Source organism: Tribolium castaneum, chromosome 6, assembly GCF_031307605.1.
Source record: "Tribolium castaneum strain GA2 chromosome 6, icTriCast1.1, whole genome shotgun sequence".
In the NCBI taxonomy this organism is placed as follows: Eukaryota; Metazoa; Arthropoda; class Insecta; order Coleoptera; family Tenebrionidae; genus Tribolium; species Tribolium castaneum.
Genome location: NC_087399.1, coordinates 2,098,862 through 2,117,388, shown reverse-complemented (window position 1 = coordinate 2,117,388; position 18,527 = coordinate 2,098,862). Strand labels below are relative to the sequence as shown.

Sequence of the window (18,527 nt, the reverse complement as noted above, 5' to 3'; positions counted from 1 at the left end):
TTTTTCAATTTTCAATCGCCAATTACGGCGAAACTATTAAAGATATCGAGAAACGAAAAAATGGAGGATAACCGGAATAAAAAACTCTACAAAATGGACAAAGTGGACTTTTAACAACTTTAGTGAGTTGTTAAGACATATAGAAGTCCATAAAAATTTGCTGGAGTGAGTTTAAAAAAATTTTTTTTTTCATCTCTTTGAAGGTAAGTAGTGTAGTACTCAGGAAATTTGAGCAAAAAAAATGATAATTTTAAATCTCGTAAAAAGTTGGTATAGAACAGAAAATGAGCCGTAGAATTCAATGGAACAAACTGCATTGCTCTACGACTTTTAGTTTTTGAATTATGACATAAATTTTTTTAATGAAAACTAAACCGCCTCCATTAAATTTGAGTCAAATGTTTTTCGTTTGATTTAATAGACGTCCCCGCAGTAAAATCATTTTTATGATTATGTGAACGAAACCACAAAAAACAAATTGCTCCAAACCAAAAAAATATATATTATTAATAATAATAATAATATAAAATTCCAAAAACAGATCTATTTTAAACGCCTTAATTGCAATATTCATTCAAAAATCACCATATTTCCAGCAAAATAACTGATAAAAAATTAATCAGGAGCGGTCGGAAAGAGTGGCCGTGCGTGACGCCCCCAATTAGGCATGAGAAACGCTCGAAACCGCAAATTTTTCTCGTCCACGTGCGTCCCCCCTGATAAAAAAATAAGCAATTAATTCATTTGTAACTAAAATAAGTCAGTTATTTGAGCGGGGAGGGACGTTAGAGGGGACAGTCAAGAACACAGCGGTTACTCTCGGTATAAATACAAAATCACTCTGTAAACCCGACTCCTATAATAAGAAAATGCGTGTCGAGGGTACAATTTTTTTGGCACTTGTTGTGGCAACATTGCCATTTCTTGTCTCAGGTTAGTAAGTGTTCCCATTTTTTGCGCAAAAATTCAAATTGTTCCGCCTAGGGGACGACTGGATGCACCCCCACTTGCCCAAAAACCCCAGCAAAAGGTCCCTGGAAAACAACGAAGAAAACACCGCCGCCTACTGGACGCGAAACGGGCTCCAAGCGGTGCGAGAAAGAATCGAAAGGAAGCGCAACGAAAGTGAGTAAAATTTCGAAATTTTATGCAAATTCGGACGATTAACATTAACGGTCCGTGCCTTGACCGTCGCAATTTTCGTCACCTCGACACAGAAAAAACGCAGGAGGCGTGGGCGAATTCGCTTTCCCGTCACGTGACCTTTGATTGACACAATAAGGACGAAAAATTTTTGAAAAGTGTGGCCGATTGCGATTTCACGGCTTGAAATTAATCAATCATTCAAAGGCTTATTCTAATTAAATTCAGGAAAAATTGGTCGAAGATTAGAATGAAAGCAAAAGTGCGATAAACGATTTGAATATTTGCATAACTGTTAATTGTTATGTCTTTGGGAAGTCGGCTTTGTCTTGTTAATAAGTTATTCGCGGCTCGAGTCGTTATCCTTGATTCAGATTTTTACGAAAAACTGCCAACCGAATCTAATGCAAGAAATGCATAAGTAACTACCGATCGAAGTTCACCAAAACGATCAAAATTCTTACTTTCACAATTTTTTTTTGCCTGAATAACATTTTTTAAACCAGGCTAAAGTTTGGTGGACCAGCCGGAGACGAGTTTCGCACCTTTCAGAATATATAGACTGTTCCGTCTAAATCCCACATTAAAAATGTTGACAGTTTTTTCAAAATTTGAATACAACCATAATCTGTTAAGTCTTGTTCAGTAAAAATATTTTCAAGATGGCGACACTTTTGGTTAAACCGGAAGTCGCTATCAACTTCGATATTTTAAACTATTATTTTCCTAAATTTATAAATCGTTTTCGGCTTATTTTCTTTTGATGTTTTCAAGTTTTGCGAATCAAAAAACCTTACATATCAGTGCCGCCATTTTGAAAATACTTTCATTGATTAGAACTTAACGGATTATAGCCAAGTACCAATTTTCAGATAAATATCTTTATTAGAACTCCTAATACTCCTAATGAAAGTTTAGACGAATCACCCTGTATATCTATGCACTGATTTTTCCAGACATGGCAAAAAACGTGATCCTCTTCCTTGGTGACGGAATGTCAATCCCCACCATCTCCGCCGCCAGGGTGTACCTCGGGGGCGAAGAAAAAAGTCTGACATTTGACAAATTCCCCTATACTGGACTGTCAAAAGTAGCAAAATTCCCCAAAAATTTTCCAAAATCACACTTTTTTCTAGACCTACTGCATCGATCAACAAGTGGCCGACTCCGCCTGTTCAGCCACAGCCTACTTATGCGGCGTCAAGGCCAACTACGGCACAATCGGTGTGACCGGTGACGTCAAACGTGACGACTGTTCTTCCATGTTAAATTCAACCAATCACGTCCATTCAATCGCCCACCATTTCCAAAACAGTGGAAAAATGACAGGAGTAGTGACCACGGCACGTGTGACCCACGCCTCGCCCGCCGGCACCTACGCACACACGGCGGAACGTGATTGGGAGAGCGACAATGACGTCATCTCGGCCAATCACGACCCGGTCACGTGCCGCGACATCGCCTGGCAATTGGTCCACGGCGACACGGGGCGGGGCCTCAACGTGATTTTAGGTGGGGGAAGGTCAAATTTTATCCCTCAAGGTAAAAAGGACGAGGACGGTTTCGAAGGACACAGACTCGACAAAGTCAACTTGATCGAGCAATGGCTCGTGCAGAAGAAAGAGATGGGTTATAACGCCAAATATGTGTGGAACAGAGAGGGACTATTAAAAACCGACTATAACCAAACCGACTATCTTTTGGGTTTGTTTAATTCGGATCACGTGACGTTTAATTTGAAACGTGACCCGAATCGTGAGCCGTCATTGGCGGAAATGACGCAAGCCGCCATTAAACTATTAGACAAGTCGCAAAATGGCTACTTCCTGTTTGTGGAAGGCGCAAGGATTGACATGGGGCACCATAACGCCCAGGCTAGGATGGCTCTGGACGAAACAATCGAATTTTCAAAAGCGGTCCAAGCCGCCGTTGACTTGACCGACGAATCGGAGACTTTGATTGTCGTGACGTCAGACCACGCCCACACGATGAGCTACAGCGGGTACGCACATCGCGGAAATGACGTTTTAGGCATTGCCGGAAATGCCGATGACACTTTACCTTACACGATTTTGAATTATGCTAATGGGCCAGGGTATAAAGCCAGTCAAGGTCAGCGGTATGACGTCAGCAATGACGACATGTGTTAGTGTTTTGTTCTTGTACATAAGTATGTCAGTATTTTAGTGGATTTTTTCCAGCAAATGCCGAGTATCGCTATCCGGGGATTTCCCCATTGGACGCCGAGACGCACGGCGGCGATGACGTAGCCATTTTTGCGCAAGGGCCGTGGGCCCACCTTTTCACCGGTGTCATGGAGGAGAACGTAATACCCTACCTTCTCGCCTATGCATCTTGCGTAGGCAATGGTACTACCATGTGTGACAATATCAAAGAAACCAATTCGAGAATAATGAACTTGGTCAAGAAACAATTATTATGATTAGTTCCTGTGCTAGAATTTTAATTATTTATGACTTCCGCGACAAAAAAGTGCAAACTAATAATAATCTTGCCGACTCGATTACGTCCGTTACTCTCTAATAACCAATAATGCAATATTTGTATTACTAAGGACATTGTTTTTGCGACCTTTGATTGGCTGAATATCGACCTTCCGGCTGGAAGGCTAAAATTGTGTGCTTACGCACTCGAAAAAATTCAAATTTTAGACGTAATAACGTAGAGCAATGTTATCGACTGATTAAATAAAGTCTTGATTGTTATCTTGGCTTTTTTTATCCCACTTAAGACCCCGTCTGTCTTTTGTTCCTTATCACCTACGTGAGCATGGCCCACTATGTCTCAACGTGGAATTAGGTACAATGCAAAATCTGAGATAGTGAAAACACCACATGGCGTGATAATTCACAAAAAATAAATATTGTTTTCGTCACGTAATAACAGCCCTGCTTCACTTAATTAAAAATTCTTTTCTCGTAAATAATCATTACTCAATCATATAATTAGCAAGCTAATTTTACGGGATATATAGTCTCATTATTTATTTTATTTCAATTAACTTGAGACGTTTTATTGGAGTGGATTACGTCTCAAATGCTGGATCTAAATCTAATCCTAAGCCGGGCTTAGATCGAACGCGATTAGACGCAAATTTGATACTTTGATCATTATTTGCCCAGGATAAGTGGCTTATCAATTTATTACACCTTGTTTCATTAAAATTGGTTATGTATATTTGGTTGCCTACGTATTGTAACTAGGACTCAAATGGCGGCCCGACAAGCCCGTCAATTTTTATTTTAATAAAGGTATTTTTTCCGAGTTTGGGAGATTTTTGAACCAAAAACTAATTTTTGAGCAAGACTTTCGTAAAACAAGCCTAAAAAATCAGCAAACTAGGTTTGAAACTTCGTCTGGATTACGCTCGGAATTACGTCAATGCAACCACTAAAGATTTTCTTGAATCATCTCAAAATAACAAAAATGAATTATAAACATATCATACTTATTAAAAAATAGAAATAAATAGTTGTAAAAAAGCCACATTAATTTCTTTTATTTACGTGATTTTAGCCAATCTGAGTGATTGAATTCCTATTAATTAATTAATTAATCATGGTACCCAACTGTTCATAAAAATTTAGAAAGAAAAGTAAAAAAAATCGTAAAATAAGCTGAAGAAAGACACAAGTTTGTTAAAAAAACAAACGAACACAAATGGCATATTGATTGTAGTAAAAGAAATAATACAATGTGTTCAAAAATGATTGTTCATCAAGTCGACTATAGAATCCAAGTTCAATGTCCCGCTTCGTCCAAATGGTTTTTGCAGTTTTTGAGTACTGTCAACCCTGTCAGATATTTGAATTAAGTTTTTACTCATTTTTTTTGACTTTTTATTCATGGGTGACTTGACAAACAACCATTTTTGAACAATGTGTATAAAAAATGAGAGTCCTTAAATCCTTAGCCCCGTACTTTATTTAATATTGCCATCTTAACTTTAAAATCTTAGGCTACTTTGATTAGAAACCTAATTGAACGAACTTAAATGATAGAACTTTACCCCGTTCTAATGAGGTATTCACTATCTGAACTCGTGCCTTAAAATAAAATCACGCTGTGATAAAATCTGCATGACATGAAATTATTTCGATTATATAGGATGTCCTAGAAATGAGCTACAGCACTCAATATAAAACATGTTATGTTTTTTCCCAGTTTTAAATAAATCTGTAGCTAATTTTTATTTGATGATTTTAAAAATACATAATTAAAGGTTAAAAAAAAAACAAAAATTGAAGACGAAAAAATAAAAAATATTTGTTTATAGCTGAATATATTTGGTATTTTTTAACATCTTGAAACAGCCTGTACATCTTTCTACGATTTAATCTATTTACTCGAAAATTTGCGATTATCATGAATGATAACAAGCAAGCTTACTCAAGCCACTTGAAAACAGTTACCACACTTTTGAATAAATACCGCTATAAAAGCGGCGATTAAACCGACAAATTCTAGTCGATCGCCATGTCCTTCATCACTCTAATCCTTTTCCTAGCCTTTGCCCAAACCTGGGCCTCCTCTATGCACCCCCGTCTCCCCCTCACCGCCAAACACTCCCCCAACCCCAACGAACGAACCTCCAGCTTCTGGATCCAAAACGCCCAAAAAACCGTCAGCGAAAAAATCAAACGCGAACTCAACCAAAGTGAGTCCACCTCTCACGCCCACCCCTTGACTAATTTTCCTATTTAGACGTAGCCAAAAACGTGATTCTTTTCCTGGGGGACGGCATGTCAATACCAACCGTGTCGGCAGCCAGGGTGTACCAATCAGGGGAGGAAACCGAATTAGCTTTCGACAAATTCCCCTACACTGGACTAGCCAAGGTGAGCTAATAATTGAGGTGAGCTCACTCAAACCCCCCTCCACTTTAGACGTACGCGGTCGACAGACAAGTGGCCGATTCGGCCAACACGGCCACGGCCTACTTGACCGGAATTAAGGCAAACTACGGAACAATCGGAGTGGGACCTGAAGTGAACCGAAGCGACTGTCAAGGAATGACAGATGAAACAAACCACGCCCTGTCCATAGCCTACTACTCCCAATTAAAAAACAAACGGACAGGTCTAGTGACCACGGCTCGCGTCACCCATGCCTCGCCTGCTGGGGTTTATGCCCACACGAGTGACAGAAACTGGGAAAGTGACACTGACGTCATTAATGACGGTCAGAACCCGCAAATATGTTCCGACATTGCCACTCAATTGTTATTTAGTGAAACTGGTAAAAAGTTGAACGTTGTTATGGGCGGGGGCAGAAAAAAGCTCCTCCCTAAAGAAATGACAGATGAGGAAGGCCACAAAGGTGAAAGGTCAGACGGCGCCAACTTGATCCAAAAATGGCAAGAGCAGCGCATTAACGTCAAGTATGCCTGGAACCGCAGCCAACTGATCGACTCTGACGTGACCTTTGACAACGTTTTGGGCCTTTTTGCCCACGACCACATCAGTTATAACCTTGAACGTGACAATATCAGCGACCCCTCATTGGCCGAAATGACCGCGGCGGCCATTAAAACCCTAAATCGGGGTTCCGAAGGCTACTTTCTCTTCGTAGAAGGCGCCCGTATCGACATGGCACACCACGAAACCGCATCGCGGATAGCCTTGGACGAAACAATCGAATTCTCCAAGGCCATCCAAGTCGCCGTTGACTTGACCGACGAATCCGATACGCTGATCGTCGTGACGTCAGACCACGCCCACACAATGAGTTACAGCGGATATGCCGAACGCGGCCATGACATACTCGAATTTGGCGGCGATGGTAGTGATGGTAAAGTCTACACGACCTTGAATTACGCCAATGGGCCTGGGTATAAAAAGCCAAATTCGGATGGGTCACGTCATGATATCGCGGGAGATAATTATGGTAACTTGTTACAACACTCGTCACCGGCTCGTAACATAATTGATTTCCAGGTGATAAGCATTACGCATTTCCGGCTGTTGCGCCCTTATATGCCGAAACACATGGCGGTGATGACGTTGCAGTTTTTGCAAGAGGACCATGGGCCCACCTTTTTAGCGGGGTCTTGGAACAAAATGTTATCCCGCATTTGATGGCCTATGCCTCTTGTGTGGGCGAAGGATTGACTGCTTGTGATCAAATCAATTAAAAAAAAACGCGAAAAAATTTGTAATAAAGTGAATTTGTTGTTTTATTGACTAGGGGATGGAACGTGTTTACTGATGGATAACCGATAAAATCTTTTTTTAAACGAGCTCGAGTGCTTTGTTGATAAGTGTGAAAGGATTGGGATATCTTTAGATCACATTCGTGTTTATTATTTGCCGCAGCTGAAAAAAATACTAATTGGTTCCATTAAAATAAACGATAACATAAAATCAATCAATTTTTGAAAAGTATAAATAAGTATAAGTCGTAAACGCCACGTACAGGAATTCTCATGACACTCAATTCATTCGTCCATTTCGTCGCTTTCCTCAAAATCTACACATTTTTATGATATTTGCAATTCGTTCTGGCCATTTTGGATTTTTTTATTTCTTTTTTGATTTCAAAAATCGGTAACTCCGCCGGTTTTAAAAGTTTTGCAATTTTTTTTGGCCTATTGAAAAAAAAAGGTTTAAACCTTTTCTTTGCTATTTTCAAATTTCTAAAAAAAAATTAGATACCCAAAATATTTAAGCTTATACAAACTTTTGGTTAGCATTGAAAAATTCACTAGGCATAGCTTTTTTTGCATGGGTTGCCATGGAAACGTAAGTAAATTGGGAAAAATTAAAAAAAAAATTTGCAATGGTTGGCATGGAAACGTGAGTAAAAATGGGAAAAATTAAAGTTTTTCAAACCAAAATGAAATAAATTTATTTTTCCCGTGCCATTATTTTACCTGGAATATAAAATTTTACTTAGAAAAGGAGTTATTTACCAAGTATTCTTTTGAAAATTTGGACGTTTTATAAAAAAATAAAAAAGTAATAACAATAGCAATCATGGTCCGATCAAAGTTTTGTTTTTTTACGATCACTTAAACGACGCCGTAACTTTCATCCCCCTTTATTTCGTCTTTCCTCAACAAACCACCCCCCACCCTTCGTTGAATTCACACCGTCGTCGCGCCCCCAAACCTCAATTAAAGCGATAACATTGATAACAAATTTCATCCCCGATAAGAGCAATAATCGCACCCGCTGACCACCCAAAGCCCAATAAACACCCTTGCAGCACAAATGTTGCGCTGAAAAGTGACGCTTTGGGCATCTTTCAGTTTCAGTAGCGTCTGAAAGCGTCGTGAAGACGGACGCGTTTCAAGGCCGCTTTTTCGTACATTGCCGACAACATGTTACCAATAAAAAAAATACAAAATTAGGACAAGTGTCGCGAGATTTTCTCGAAATTCGTCGATGGTAAGTAAGTGTTTCTGGTTGGCAACCACTCCAAATTATAAATAAATGAGGCCTTGGCTGGTAATTAAATGGAGACACTGTTTCATTTAATCAAAAGTGATAGCAAAGCCACAAAAGGGGCGGCTAAATAATTACATCGGACGCACAACTGAAAAAAACACGCGATTTATGAGACTCTCCACTCGTTTAAAAGCGACAATTAAATTTAAAAACGTGTTTATGGGCGCCAACCCATAACCCAAACTCCACTAAATACCAATAAAAGATAATAACACCGCAACTGTCCCCGAACCCAGTTTTCAGTAAAGTAAAAGTTGCTCGGGAAATAATCCGGAAAAAACACCCGTGCCACTTCAGCGTAAAAGTTTAATGTCTCAGATGTCCGAAAACTGATTAATAAATCGATTTTTCTGCTTCTAATCCAATTTGTTCGGCGTTTTCTAACTTAATTTTAGGCCTGATTACATTACATAAATAATGAGCGCGTTGTAAATGTTCCAAGTTTAATATTTTGGCATAGAGACTGTGAAATTACTTTCGCCCACAGTTGCCTTTAATTATGACCGTGTTATTTAGCCTTCTTCTCTATTTCGAGTAAAAACTCACTTATTTTGCGAAATTTAAAAAAAAGATGAATGTGCGATTTTGTCCCAGATCTGCATCGATTCGTGTTTTGATTGAGGTCGAAAACACCGTCTCCACGCGTATCGCAGTTAAAAAAACAAATGATCCGAATTTAATCCACAAGTATAAAAATAAAATTGGCACGCTAACGCGGCAAAGTTTCGGAATCTCGTTCGATGGAGGAAAAATAAGCCGTAGAATTGATCCGGTGTTTCTGATTATGATTGATTTGTGTGCTTGACGTCCTTCTTTTCTTGTATCGCCTTAATTGCGGAACAATTTAATTAACGGCCTTATTGTTGGCGCGAAAATTAGATTGCTTGGGAACTAGGCGATGGCGTGAATCTAATTAGTAAATTAACTTCCAACGGCTTAACTCATACCGATGAACATTTTTCGGCGGTTATTGTGGATACATTTGATTTTAATTTGAGTTTAAAATTACAATTTTAAATTCGAATTAAATTAAGTTTATTTTATAACCTACTTTGAATAAATCTTTCTTAACTGAGAAATTTTCTTCGAGTGGTGCTAATATTCATTTTATGTAATAGCGGGAGTTATATTCATAAATTTTATTGTACACAAGTTTATGGGGCAAGGTCGTAATTTTTCGATTTGTGGCGCAAATGGCAAAACGAATTGAGTTTTTCTGACTACTGGATAAGGCAGTATTACCGACCAATACATTGAAAAATAAATACAATAAATAATTTTTGAAAAAACCGTCACTAACAGCCTGCATTGCCTAAATTTATATGCAGTTTTTTTATTTTCCTATTATTTTGCTTGCATAGTTTATGACATAAAGACTCTTTCTGCAAATTGGAAAAGTTCATTATTGATCTTTAACTAATTGAAAAATTATTTTTTACAGAAACCGTAAATACTTGCCTCCTGCATTGCTTACATTTTTTTCATTTTTTTTTAAATAAAATTTTTATAAATTCTTTAACTTTCTATTTTTTTATTATTTTGTTTGCGTATTTGTTTTAGGCCATTTTAGTTTCTTTTATTTACATTCATTGTATTAAATTAAATTAAATTTTGCTATTTTTAGTCAATTTTGTTATTTCTAATCACTTTTCATTTGTAGTATTTATATTTCCTTAAAATTTTGCACAATTTTTTTACTTAACTCTTAGAATTGGCGTTTTATTACATACAGAGTGTTCCAGCGAGTTGGAAAAGTCAACTATTAATCTTTAAATAATTTAAAAAATTAATATTTTTTACAAAAACCTGCATTACCTAATTTTTTTTTCAATTTTTTTAAATAAAATTTTGTTAATTTTCTAGTTTTCTATTTTTTTTCTATCATTTTGTTTGCGTAGGCAGTTGTTTTTGGCCATTTTGTTTCTTTCTTTTATTTACATTATGTGTATTTTCTTATCATTTCCATTTACTTCTCGTCTTTAGTATTTACATTTCTTTAAAATCTTGTACATTTTTTTTACTCAACAATTGTAATTGGATAACATACTGAGCGTTCCAGTGAGTTGGAATAGTTTATTATTAAAGTTTAAATAGCTGAAAATTATTTTTTTTTTACAAAAGTCGAAGATAATAATTCTGCACTACCTAAAATAATTTTCAGTTATATAAGATGATTCAGAAATACGCTACAATACAAACTGCATGTTATTTCAAAAGAAAAAAAAATTATATATAAACTTGTGTTAGTCTGTTTAGTTTTTGAAATAATTTAATATTTTTTTGACGAAAACATGTTTTTTTTAAATTATTACACAAAAATTAGGAATCCAATAATAGTAGGACTTTCACCACTTTAAAGAAACGTAAAAAAAAACTAAAAAGTTTATTAAAAGTTGAATAACTCGAAAATGTTAAATAAAATATCCAATTTTTGGTTTTTCCTTTTCAAAAGTTAAATTGTCTGTCTAAAAACATAAAGTTTCAAATGCTTAAAGTTAAAAACTAAAAGAATATCTGACTTTAAAAGTTAGTTTCAACAACAATTCAAATTATTTATTACAAACTTTTTTTTTATTAGTTTTAGTTATTTCATTGTAAAATATGTATAACGAATAATGACTTAAAGGTAACCTTAAACTTATTTGTAACTGCAACAATATAGTTAATAATTTTTTTAATTTTCTAGAAAAACAATTTAAAAATCTTTTTGATGCAAAAATATAGTGTTCCAATTAAAAATTTTGAGTTAGTGAATTTGCAACAAACCTCTTCATTTTTTTGATAGCTGTGACGAACTAAAAAATATGTCCTTTGACTTCAAACTTACTTTTTTACAGTCCTGAGAAACCTACATTTTGGGTTTTTATTTTATGTTATAATTTTTAAAAAAATGCGTGTTTTTTCCAAAAGAAATCTAATCATTTCAAAATTGAGCCACATCCAGAAATGCAAAAAAAATGTGTTTCATTAAAAAAAAACAAATTTGTATTCTAGACAATTTTGAAAACACTCTGTATACTTAAAAAAATTGTTCAGTCAAAAAATAGTCTATTCTAAAAAATAGTCAAATAATACAAATAATACCAACTGATTCATCTTCAGCCCTTTTAAAAAAACACTAAAAATTTCCTCAAAAATTTTATTATAATGGTTAGTTTCCATTTCAATTTAGGGTCATACTTTCGTGGCTTTACCACGGGAGTATGTTTTAGTTTGTTACTGTTATATGTTTTATTAATTTGTATTTATAATGGACTTTTCCAAATCGCTTTTTTCATAGAAAAAAACTCGGCGAACGTCTATTTTTTCCAGTTTGGAGAGTAAACAAGAAGCTATTTTAAAACCAAAACAATGCAAAATTTGCTTAAAGAAGGAACCAGCCTGAATACGTATCCGCATTAATGCTTGATTCTTGAGCAAACCCACAAAATAAATAATTCATAGCCTTTTCCGCGAAATTTATTCCGTCTGCAACCGCAAAAATATCAAAATTACACGAGTATGTAATTGTGCAAATCGCCCAAATCGATGTTAATTTCCCAACGAGCCTTGTTTAGCCCCACATATTTGTATGCGAATCCTTTCATTTCAGCAAAACCACTTTGTGCCCCAATAAATCTTATTTAAATCCAGTCGGCACGTCGCGAAAACTGATTTATCGCCAGTTATATCAAAAACTTTATCTAAATATTTGCGCGAATAATTGGCATTCCGCGAATCGCCCCGAAAAATATTAATCCATGACACGTCGTCTCCGCTTACTAATCAGCTAATTAAGCGTTCCGGGTGAAAAACCCCGCTGAAAGAATTCCAATTATCATTCAAAATAATGGACGCTGACGTGTTAATTACTTTAAAACCACCCTCAGCCACGTGTGAAATTTCCAATTAATAACCAAGCGGGGCTTTTCCGCGGTGAAAACTATCCATCACTTCGTTCCAGTGCCACAATGTCCAAGCAGAACTCCAACAACGTGTCGCAGGGCGACGACGCCTCCTTGCGCTCGCTGAGCTCCGAAGACGTCTCCCAGGCACCGCGTGGCTACTGCTGTGCCAAGTCGGCCAATCCGGCCGACGGAAAGGGCAGGAAACTGCATTTGCTGCAAATGCTAGTCCTGCCCTTCATTCCCATCATGGCTCTGATCGTCCAGACGGCCGTCATTTTGAACAACATCATGGTCTATCGACAAGAAGTCATGGATATTGAAAATCAGGTGACTGACGGCTCATTTCGCTGCACGTCGGATTAGATAAATATGCTTGCGAGGTTTTGCAACAACAGAACACAAGGTCTTGGCGTAATCTTGCGCTCGGCTTTGTTCGAGGAAATAAATTGAATTTTTGTTCAGTTGCAATTTCAGGGGTTCGAACCTGAAGGATTGTTGGCTGATTTCCGATTGGGACGCTTCCCAACACACGTAAAATTCTCCTATTTTTTGTTATTTTACTTGAGCTATGGCTATGCTCAAAATATCTGTATTTAAATGAATACAGGCAAATGTAACATTAAATTCTCTCTAAAAAAATTTCGTAAACTGTATTTAAAAAAATCAAACTTTTACCATTTTGTGCACAGTCTTTATTTAAGAAAAATTGTGAGGAGGCAAAGTCTAGCTAATGTTACTCTACTTAATCTCCCACAGAACAAAAATAAAACATAAATTTTAAAATATAAACCAAAAAAAAAAACAAAACTAGAAGTAAATGCAAAAAAATATTATTATAAGCGACTGAGATATTAATAAATTGGAAAATCTATACAGAAGTTCCGTCTAAACCCCACATTAGAAGTATCTAAGAGAGAAAATTTTCACTAAAATTCATATTCTGGGTTCGGTTTTACCTAATAATTGTTTTACTATATTTTTTTAGTTATTATACAGTAAGTTATTTGACCTAACCTGACTCAATCTACAAAAAAATAAAATATATCTTGTTTTTTTATCATGATATTGTAGCGTATTTAATTTTACGTCGTTTGCGTTATTAATTTCTTTTTTTACTCGACTACAAATATTTATTTTTGTGCTGACCATAAAACTTGCCTCACCCTGTATACAGCCCATTAGAAGTATTGAAAGTTCTAATAAAAATATTTATTTGAAAGTTGGTACACGGCCATAATCCGTTAAGTTCTACTCAATGAAAATAATTTCAAGATGGTGGCACTTCCGGTTATACCGGAAGTCGCTATCAACTTTCTTATTTTAAATGGAAAGCTATGTTTTTACTGCGTTTTTGGATCAGTTGAGTTATTTTAATAAAGTTTTTATCAACTTTCCCTATACCTAAGTTTAACCGTTTTCGAAATATGTAGGATTTTTTGAAAATTTTTGGATTTGCAACTGTCACTTAAAAAATCGGTAACTCCCTTAATTTTTAAGATTTTGAAATCATATTTGAAAAATTAAAAGAAAAAGCCTATGTCTATTTTCCAGTGTCTTCAAAATTGGAAAAAAAGTTAATAAACCCAAAAATTTTAAGGTTAAGTTTGGACAAATTCAAGCACCCATAACTTAATTTTTTCAAATGGAATGCCTCAATTTTTATTTAACTAGATGGAGGAGAATTTTTTTCTGCATCGATCTGTATTAGCATTCCCTATACCTATCTGTGATAATTTTAAAGTTCAGTTGGTTTTTTTGACATTGTAGAAAATTTCTTACTAACCAATGCTATTTTTGCATAGTTTGCCATGAAAACATTTCTAATTAAACAAACAACAAACTCTGTTAAAAACAAAATAAATTCATTGACTGTTGGTTTAAAAAACTTTAATTTCTCACATTTTTTCTCTTTTCCATGGCAATCTATGATAGCTGATGAATTTCTCAATCCCAACAAAAAGTAATAGTAACTCGAAAATTATCAAAGATAAGTATAGAGAATGCTAATACAGATCGATGCAGAATTAAATTCTCTTCAATTTAATGAAATAAAACTTGTAGCATTTCATTTGAAAAAAATGAGTTATGTGTGCCTAAAGTTCAGAAAACGTAACTTTAAACATTTGGGCCTTGTTATAATTTTTTTGAAACTTGAAAACACCAAAGAAAAGATTAAGACTTCCTCTTTCAAATGAGCTAAAAAATGCTTCCAAATTTTAAAAAATGACGGAGTTGTTGATTTTTGAACTGGATGGTGCATATCTAAAAAAAAGGACTGAAATACTGAGAAATTGGAAAAACTATAGAACTGGAAAAGTAAAACACTAATAAATTAAAACTGTAGATTCTGAATAAAAAACCAATACACTAAACTAAAAAACGTAAATACAGGCGTACAAAAAACTAAAAAACAGTAAAATTAAAAAACTAAGAAACGCCAAAGTAAGGACAGATCGTAGAAAAAATAGTGTATGCAGCTTGCACTTAAACTTATTAAAATAATGATTTTTATTATTTAACTGGAGTTTTTTTACAACACACATTTCTTTAGTCTAAATTTGCGCTTCATTAATTTTTGATTGGTTTTGTTGAAGCGCTTTAATTCGTTTTTGGTGGCACGTGTGAAGAAAAGCGTCCTAATGAGCGGCCGTCCTTATGATCATTGATCAGACGCTGTGGCATGTGTTCGTTTGATGGAAATGTGTTTAAAAAATGAAGCGGTAATCTTCTATACGGGGTGGCTTAGGAAATTAATTACATGCAGGCAAATATGTCGGCGTGTTTAATCACCTTGATGAATTAGGAGAAGAGGCGAAGCCTCGCCGTTCCTCTTTGTGTCAATATGTGTTTTTCTACTGTTTGTTTTTTATTGTGTAAAACGATCGGATGATTGATACATTGATGTACCGCCTAACGGAAGCAGCAATGTTAGGAAACCGGTCATAATCATCCGATAGCTGGTATTAATCAACTAGGGGTAATAAATTGGTAATGGGTTTTTCATTAGCTTGCCAATTACTGCCAGTCAACGCTGATCTTTCGGGTTTTGCCTTTATCGCACGGATTAGCACGAACTGTTCTTGCAACAGACGCTGGGGCTAATTCAGATTTAGATCTCTCTTCTATACACATGCAGGAAAGGATTTAGGGACTTCGAGACCGGACGATTTATCGGTCTAATCTCAAGAAAAAATTAACAGCAAGACGGGTTCATTTCCGGGAGAGATAAATGCTTTTTTAGGCTGATGGCTTCTTAATTATCTCGGGAGACATGATAAGGGGCGGAGAAAGGTTTATGGGGGCACAGAGACAACTACTCTTCCGTTCGGAATTTTCACAAAAGCTTTCCCTCGCTCTTTATTTTCACAAATTGGTTTTCCTCCTCTTGTCTATTTGTTCGCAACAATGGCCAGATGCGATGACGTAATTTTACTAAAGCATAACCATTTATTCTATTCCCAGTATTCCATCTCTTTAGTTTCCTAATTTTCCATACTTTAAATAAAGTTTTGTAATAAAATAAATTTTGCTCAATTAAAAATAAACGTATGTACACGGTGAGTCAATAATAGGTTATTTCTGAATTTCTATAAGTATGCAACCAATAATACCGATTACAGCTGACCAGATCGGTAATCCGATAGTGTCAAGTTTGTCTTGACAGTTTTGCTAAAATTTCATTATAGATTATTATTATGATAAAAAACCAGTGATGATTCAATTAGTGCTTTTAAAAATCAAAACTTCCAAGTGGTAAGTGCAATTAGTATTTTTGGTTGCATCTTAATACTCTGTATGAATCACCCGGTATTATAAAAAAAGTTCCAAAAAACCTGGAATAAAATTTCCAGGTGACTATCGCCGAAGAGCTGGGCAAAGTAGTGACGCGAATGCAATTAGAGCGCTCCGAAGTTGCCTTCCACGTTTACACGAATGGAAGCAACTTACGGTAAGTTCCAGCAACTTTGCAAAGAAATCCACCCCAACTTATTTTTAAAGTTCCAACTTATCTCGTCGCTTCGACCTAACGAATTCAGCCTTACAAAATATGAGTAGTTGGCCGCAGGTCTCTTTACCGTCAGACGACGGTCAAGTGACCCACCTTGACAAAGACACCTTCCAGAAAAAACTTGACGAATTTAGAAAAAAAGTTCTAAGTCGAGAGGAAAGCACAATGACTGAGGTCTTACTGTGGTACACTTCCGTGAACGCCGCCATGTTGGAACACCTGACCAATCAGATCAAAGAAGCGGATAACAGTGGCGTATGGAGGTGGGTACAGTCACGTGACTGTGTTAAATATGTCAATAAATAAAAGTCTTTCAAGGTATTTGTTGGCCTTTAAAAACTTACTCAAAAGTATCGAAAGTACAGGGATTGCGAGCGTTTACGGTGTCAATTATTTCGGGAGAGGGGAACTCAAAAGCGCCAATCACACCAGTTATATAAGACACGACGCCATTGCGAAAGATCTACTCAACAGTTCGCTGAATTTTGTCCCGCAAATGAAAGACGAGTACAAAAAATTGACTTACTCGATGGTCGACTATGGCAAAGTTAAATTCAAGTACCGAAAACCGCACTTTTTTCACACCAAAATATAATATATATTTTCAGCAATGACATTATCACACGTAACGAAAAGCGCAAACCTAACATAACCGAAGCCTTAGATTATTTTGACTCAATTGCAACTTACACTGACGAACTGCGCAAATTACAACGCTATCTACGCCACACAATCAGGTAAAAGATTCAAAAGTCGCGCCTAATTTAAACTCGCCCCGCCCTTGTAGAGACTACGTCACCGACGCGTTGTACGAAGCCACCAATAAGGAGGCCGTAGGCGTGGCCATCCTAGTCGTCGTGTTGGCAGTCTCGCCAATCATAATCTGGCTAGTGCACAACGCTGTCGCTACCATTCAACTGTACGCCGCCAACTTGGCAAAAAAAGCAAAAGAACTGAAACGCGAAAAGAAGAAGAGCGATTTGCTACTCTTCCAAATGTTGCCACCGAGCGTCGCGACGCAATTGAAGCAAACACGTCAAGTCCCCGCCGAGTATTACGCCTCCGTCACGATCTACTTCAGCGATATAGTGGGCTTCACTGAAATAGCCGCAGTGAGCACACCTCTCGAAGTATAGACACCTTGGCCCAGTGTGACTTAAGGCCGAACTACACTGGGAATGTATTACATTTTTAAATAAAAATTCACGCGACAATTCCCAGTTTAGTTCAGCCATAATCGACCAAATAATAACAAAAAATTCCAGGTTGTTACTTTTTTGAATAAAATATATCGGCTGTTTGATGCCCGGATTGAATGCTACGACGTGTACAAGGTTGAGACCATTGGCGACTCGTACATGGTCGCGTCAGGCCTGCCTGTGACCAACGGTAGTAGCAAAAATATTGTATGCAACTCGTGCATTTTTTTTTTTAGGTAATAAACACGTGTGTGAGATTGCAAGCATGGCTTTGGACCTTTTGAGCGGTTCCAAACAGTTTAAAATTCCACACCGGAAAACCGAGCGTTTGCAAATACGTTCGGGGGCGCACACTGGACCGGTCGTTGCTGGAATAGTGGGCTCGAAAATGCCCCGTTATTGTCTTTTTGGGGACACGGTCAATACAGCCTCCCGAATGGAATCGACAGGAGAAGCCTCCAAAATTCACATCAGTCTCGACATGAAGAAAGCCCTAGACGTGATTGGGGGCTATCGCACCGAACACCGGGGGCTTGTTGACGTTAAGGGCAAAGGGCTAATGGACACCTATTGGCTGACCTGCAAGGAGGGCGCAGCCAATAAGAGCGTAGAAATGGAAACTCCGGCCTATTTTCATGAAGATGAGGACGCTGAGCCCGTTTTCATGCGGAGGCTGAGAGATGAAAGCTACTTCTGAATAAATCAACTATGAAATTTAACATTCCTTAATCTCGCTGTGTTGTTATTATTTAGGTTTTTCTAAATGTGAGCGTGGGTCGGATAGATATGTGTACAAATAAAATGATTTACATTACGCCGT

General features: G+C 36.7%; 3 protein-coding genes across 6 annotated transcripts; all 3 read left to right on the top strand.

The window, feature by feature from the left end:
• Positions 1–778: 778 nt before the first annotated feature.
• On the top strand, positions 779–3,869 carry LOC660063 (membrane-bound alkaline phosphatase). Its single transcript, XM_966325.4, has 5 exons — positions 779–933; positions 985–1,125; positions 2,100–2,233; positions 2,280–3,288; positions 3,345–3,869. The coding sequence occupies exons 1-5, from the start codon at positions 870–872 to the stop codon at positions 3,584–3,586; spliced, it is 1,590 nt and encodes a 529-aa protein (XP_971418.2). The 5' UTR covers positions 779–869; the 3' UTR covers positions 3,587–3,869.
• Positions 3,870–5,609: 1,740 nt separating this feature from the next.
• On the top strand, positions 5,610–7,330 carry LOC660129 (membrane-bound alkaline phosphatase). Its single transcript, XM_966389.5, has 4 exons — positions 5,610–5,821; positions 5,869–6,002; positions 6,051–7,050; positions 7,101–7,330. The coding sequence occupies exons 1-4, from the start codon at positions 5,641–5,643 to the stop codon at positions 7,295–7,297; spliced, it is 1,512 nt and encodes a 503-aa protein (XP_971482.2). The 5' UTR covers positions 5,610–5,640; the 3' UTR covers positions 7,298–7,330.
• A 1,078-nt stretch (positions 7,331–8,408) lies between these two features.
• On the top strand, positions 8,409–18,521 carry LOC660192 (uncharacterized protein). 4 transcript variants are annotated; one of them, XM_966446.4, is made up of 9 exons: positions 8,409–8,552; positions 12,556–12,826; positions 16,351–16,448; positions 16,499–16,771; positions 16,827–17,066; positions 17,117–17,245; positions 17,296–17,638; positions 17,774–17,897; positions 17,944–18,521. In XM_966446.4, exons 2-9 carry the CDS (start codon positions 12,563–12,565, stop codon positions 18,402–18,404), a joined length of 1,932 nt encoding a protein of 643 aa, XP_971539.2. In that variant the 5' UTR covers positions 8,409–8,552; positions 12,556–12,562; the 3' UTR covers positions 18,405–18,521. The 4 variants fall into 4 exon arrangements, with proteins under 4 accessions (XP_971539.2, XP_015838385.2, XP_015838386.2 ...); XM_015982899.2 differs by having other exon boundaries at positions 16,818–17,066; XM_015982900.2 differs by having other exon boundaries at positions 8,413–8,556; positions 16,818–17,066.
• The last annotated feature ends 6 nt before the right edge of the window (positions 18,522–18,527 follow it).

Coding starts and splice junctions, on each gene's coding strand:
- LOC660129 (XM_966389.5), top strand. CDS start 5,641: ATGTCCTTCATCACTCTAATCCTTTTCCTAGCCTTTGCCCAAACCTGG. Junction 5,822..5,868: donor CAAACGCGAACTCAACCAAA/GTGAGTCCACCT, acceptor TTTCCTATTTAG/ACGTAGCCAAAAACGTGATT. Junction 6,003..6,050: donor CCTACACTGGACTAGCCAAG/GTGAGCTAATAA, acceptor CCTCCACTTTAG/ACGTACGCGGTCGACAGACA.
- LOC660192 (XM_015982899.2), top strand. CDS start 12,563: ATGTCCAAGCAGAACTCCAACAACGTGTCGCAGGGCGACGACGCCTCC. Junction 16,449..16,498: donor ACGAATGGAAGCAACTTACG/GTAAGTTCCAGC, acceptor TTATTTTTAAAG/TTCCAACTTATCTCGTCGCT. Junction 17,246..17,295: donor TATCTACGCCACACAATCAG/GTAAAAGATTCA, acceptor CCGCCCTTGTAG/AGACTACGTCACCGACGCGT.
- LOC660063 (XM_966325.4), top strand. CDS start 870: ATGCGTGTCGAGGGTACAATTTTTTTGGCACTTGTTGTGGCAACATTG. Junction 934..984: donor ATTGCCATTTCTTGTCTCAG/GTTAGTAAGTGT, acceptor TGTTCCGCCTAG/GGGACGACTGGATGCACCCC. Junction 2,234..2,279: donor CCTATACTGGACTGTCAAAA/GTAGCAAAATTC, acceptor ACTTTTTTCTAG/ACCTACTGCATCGATCAACA.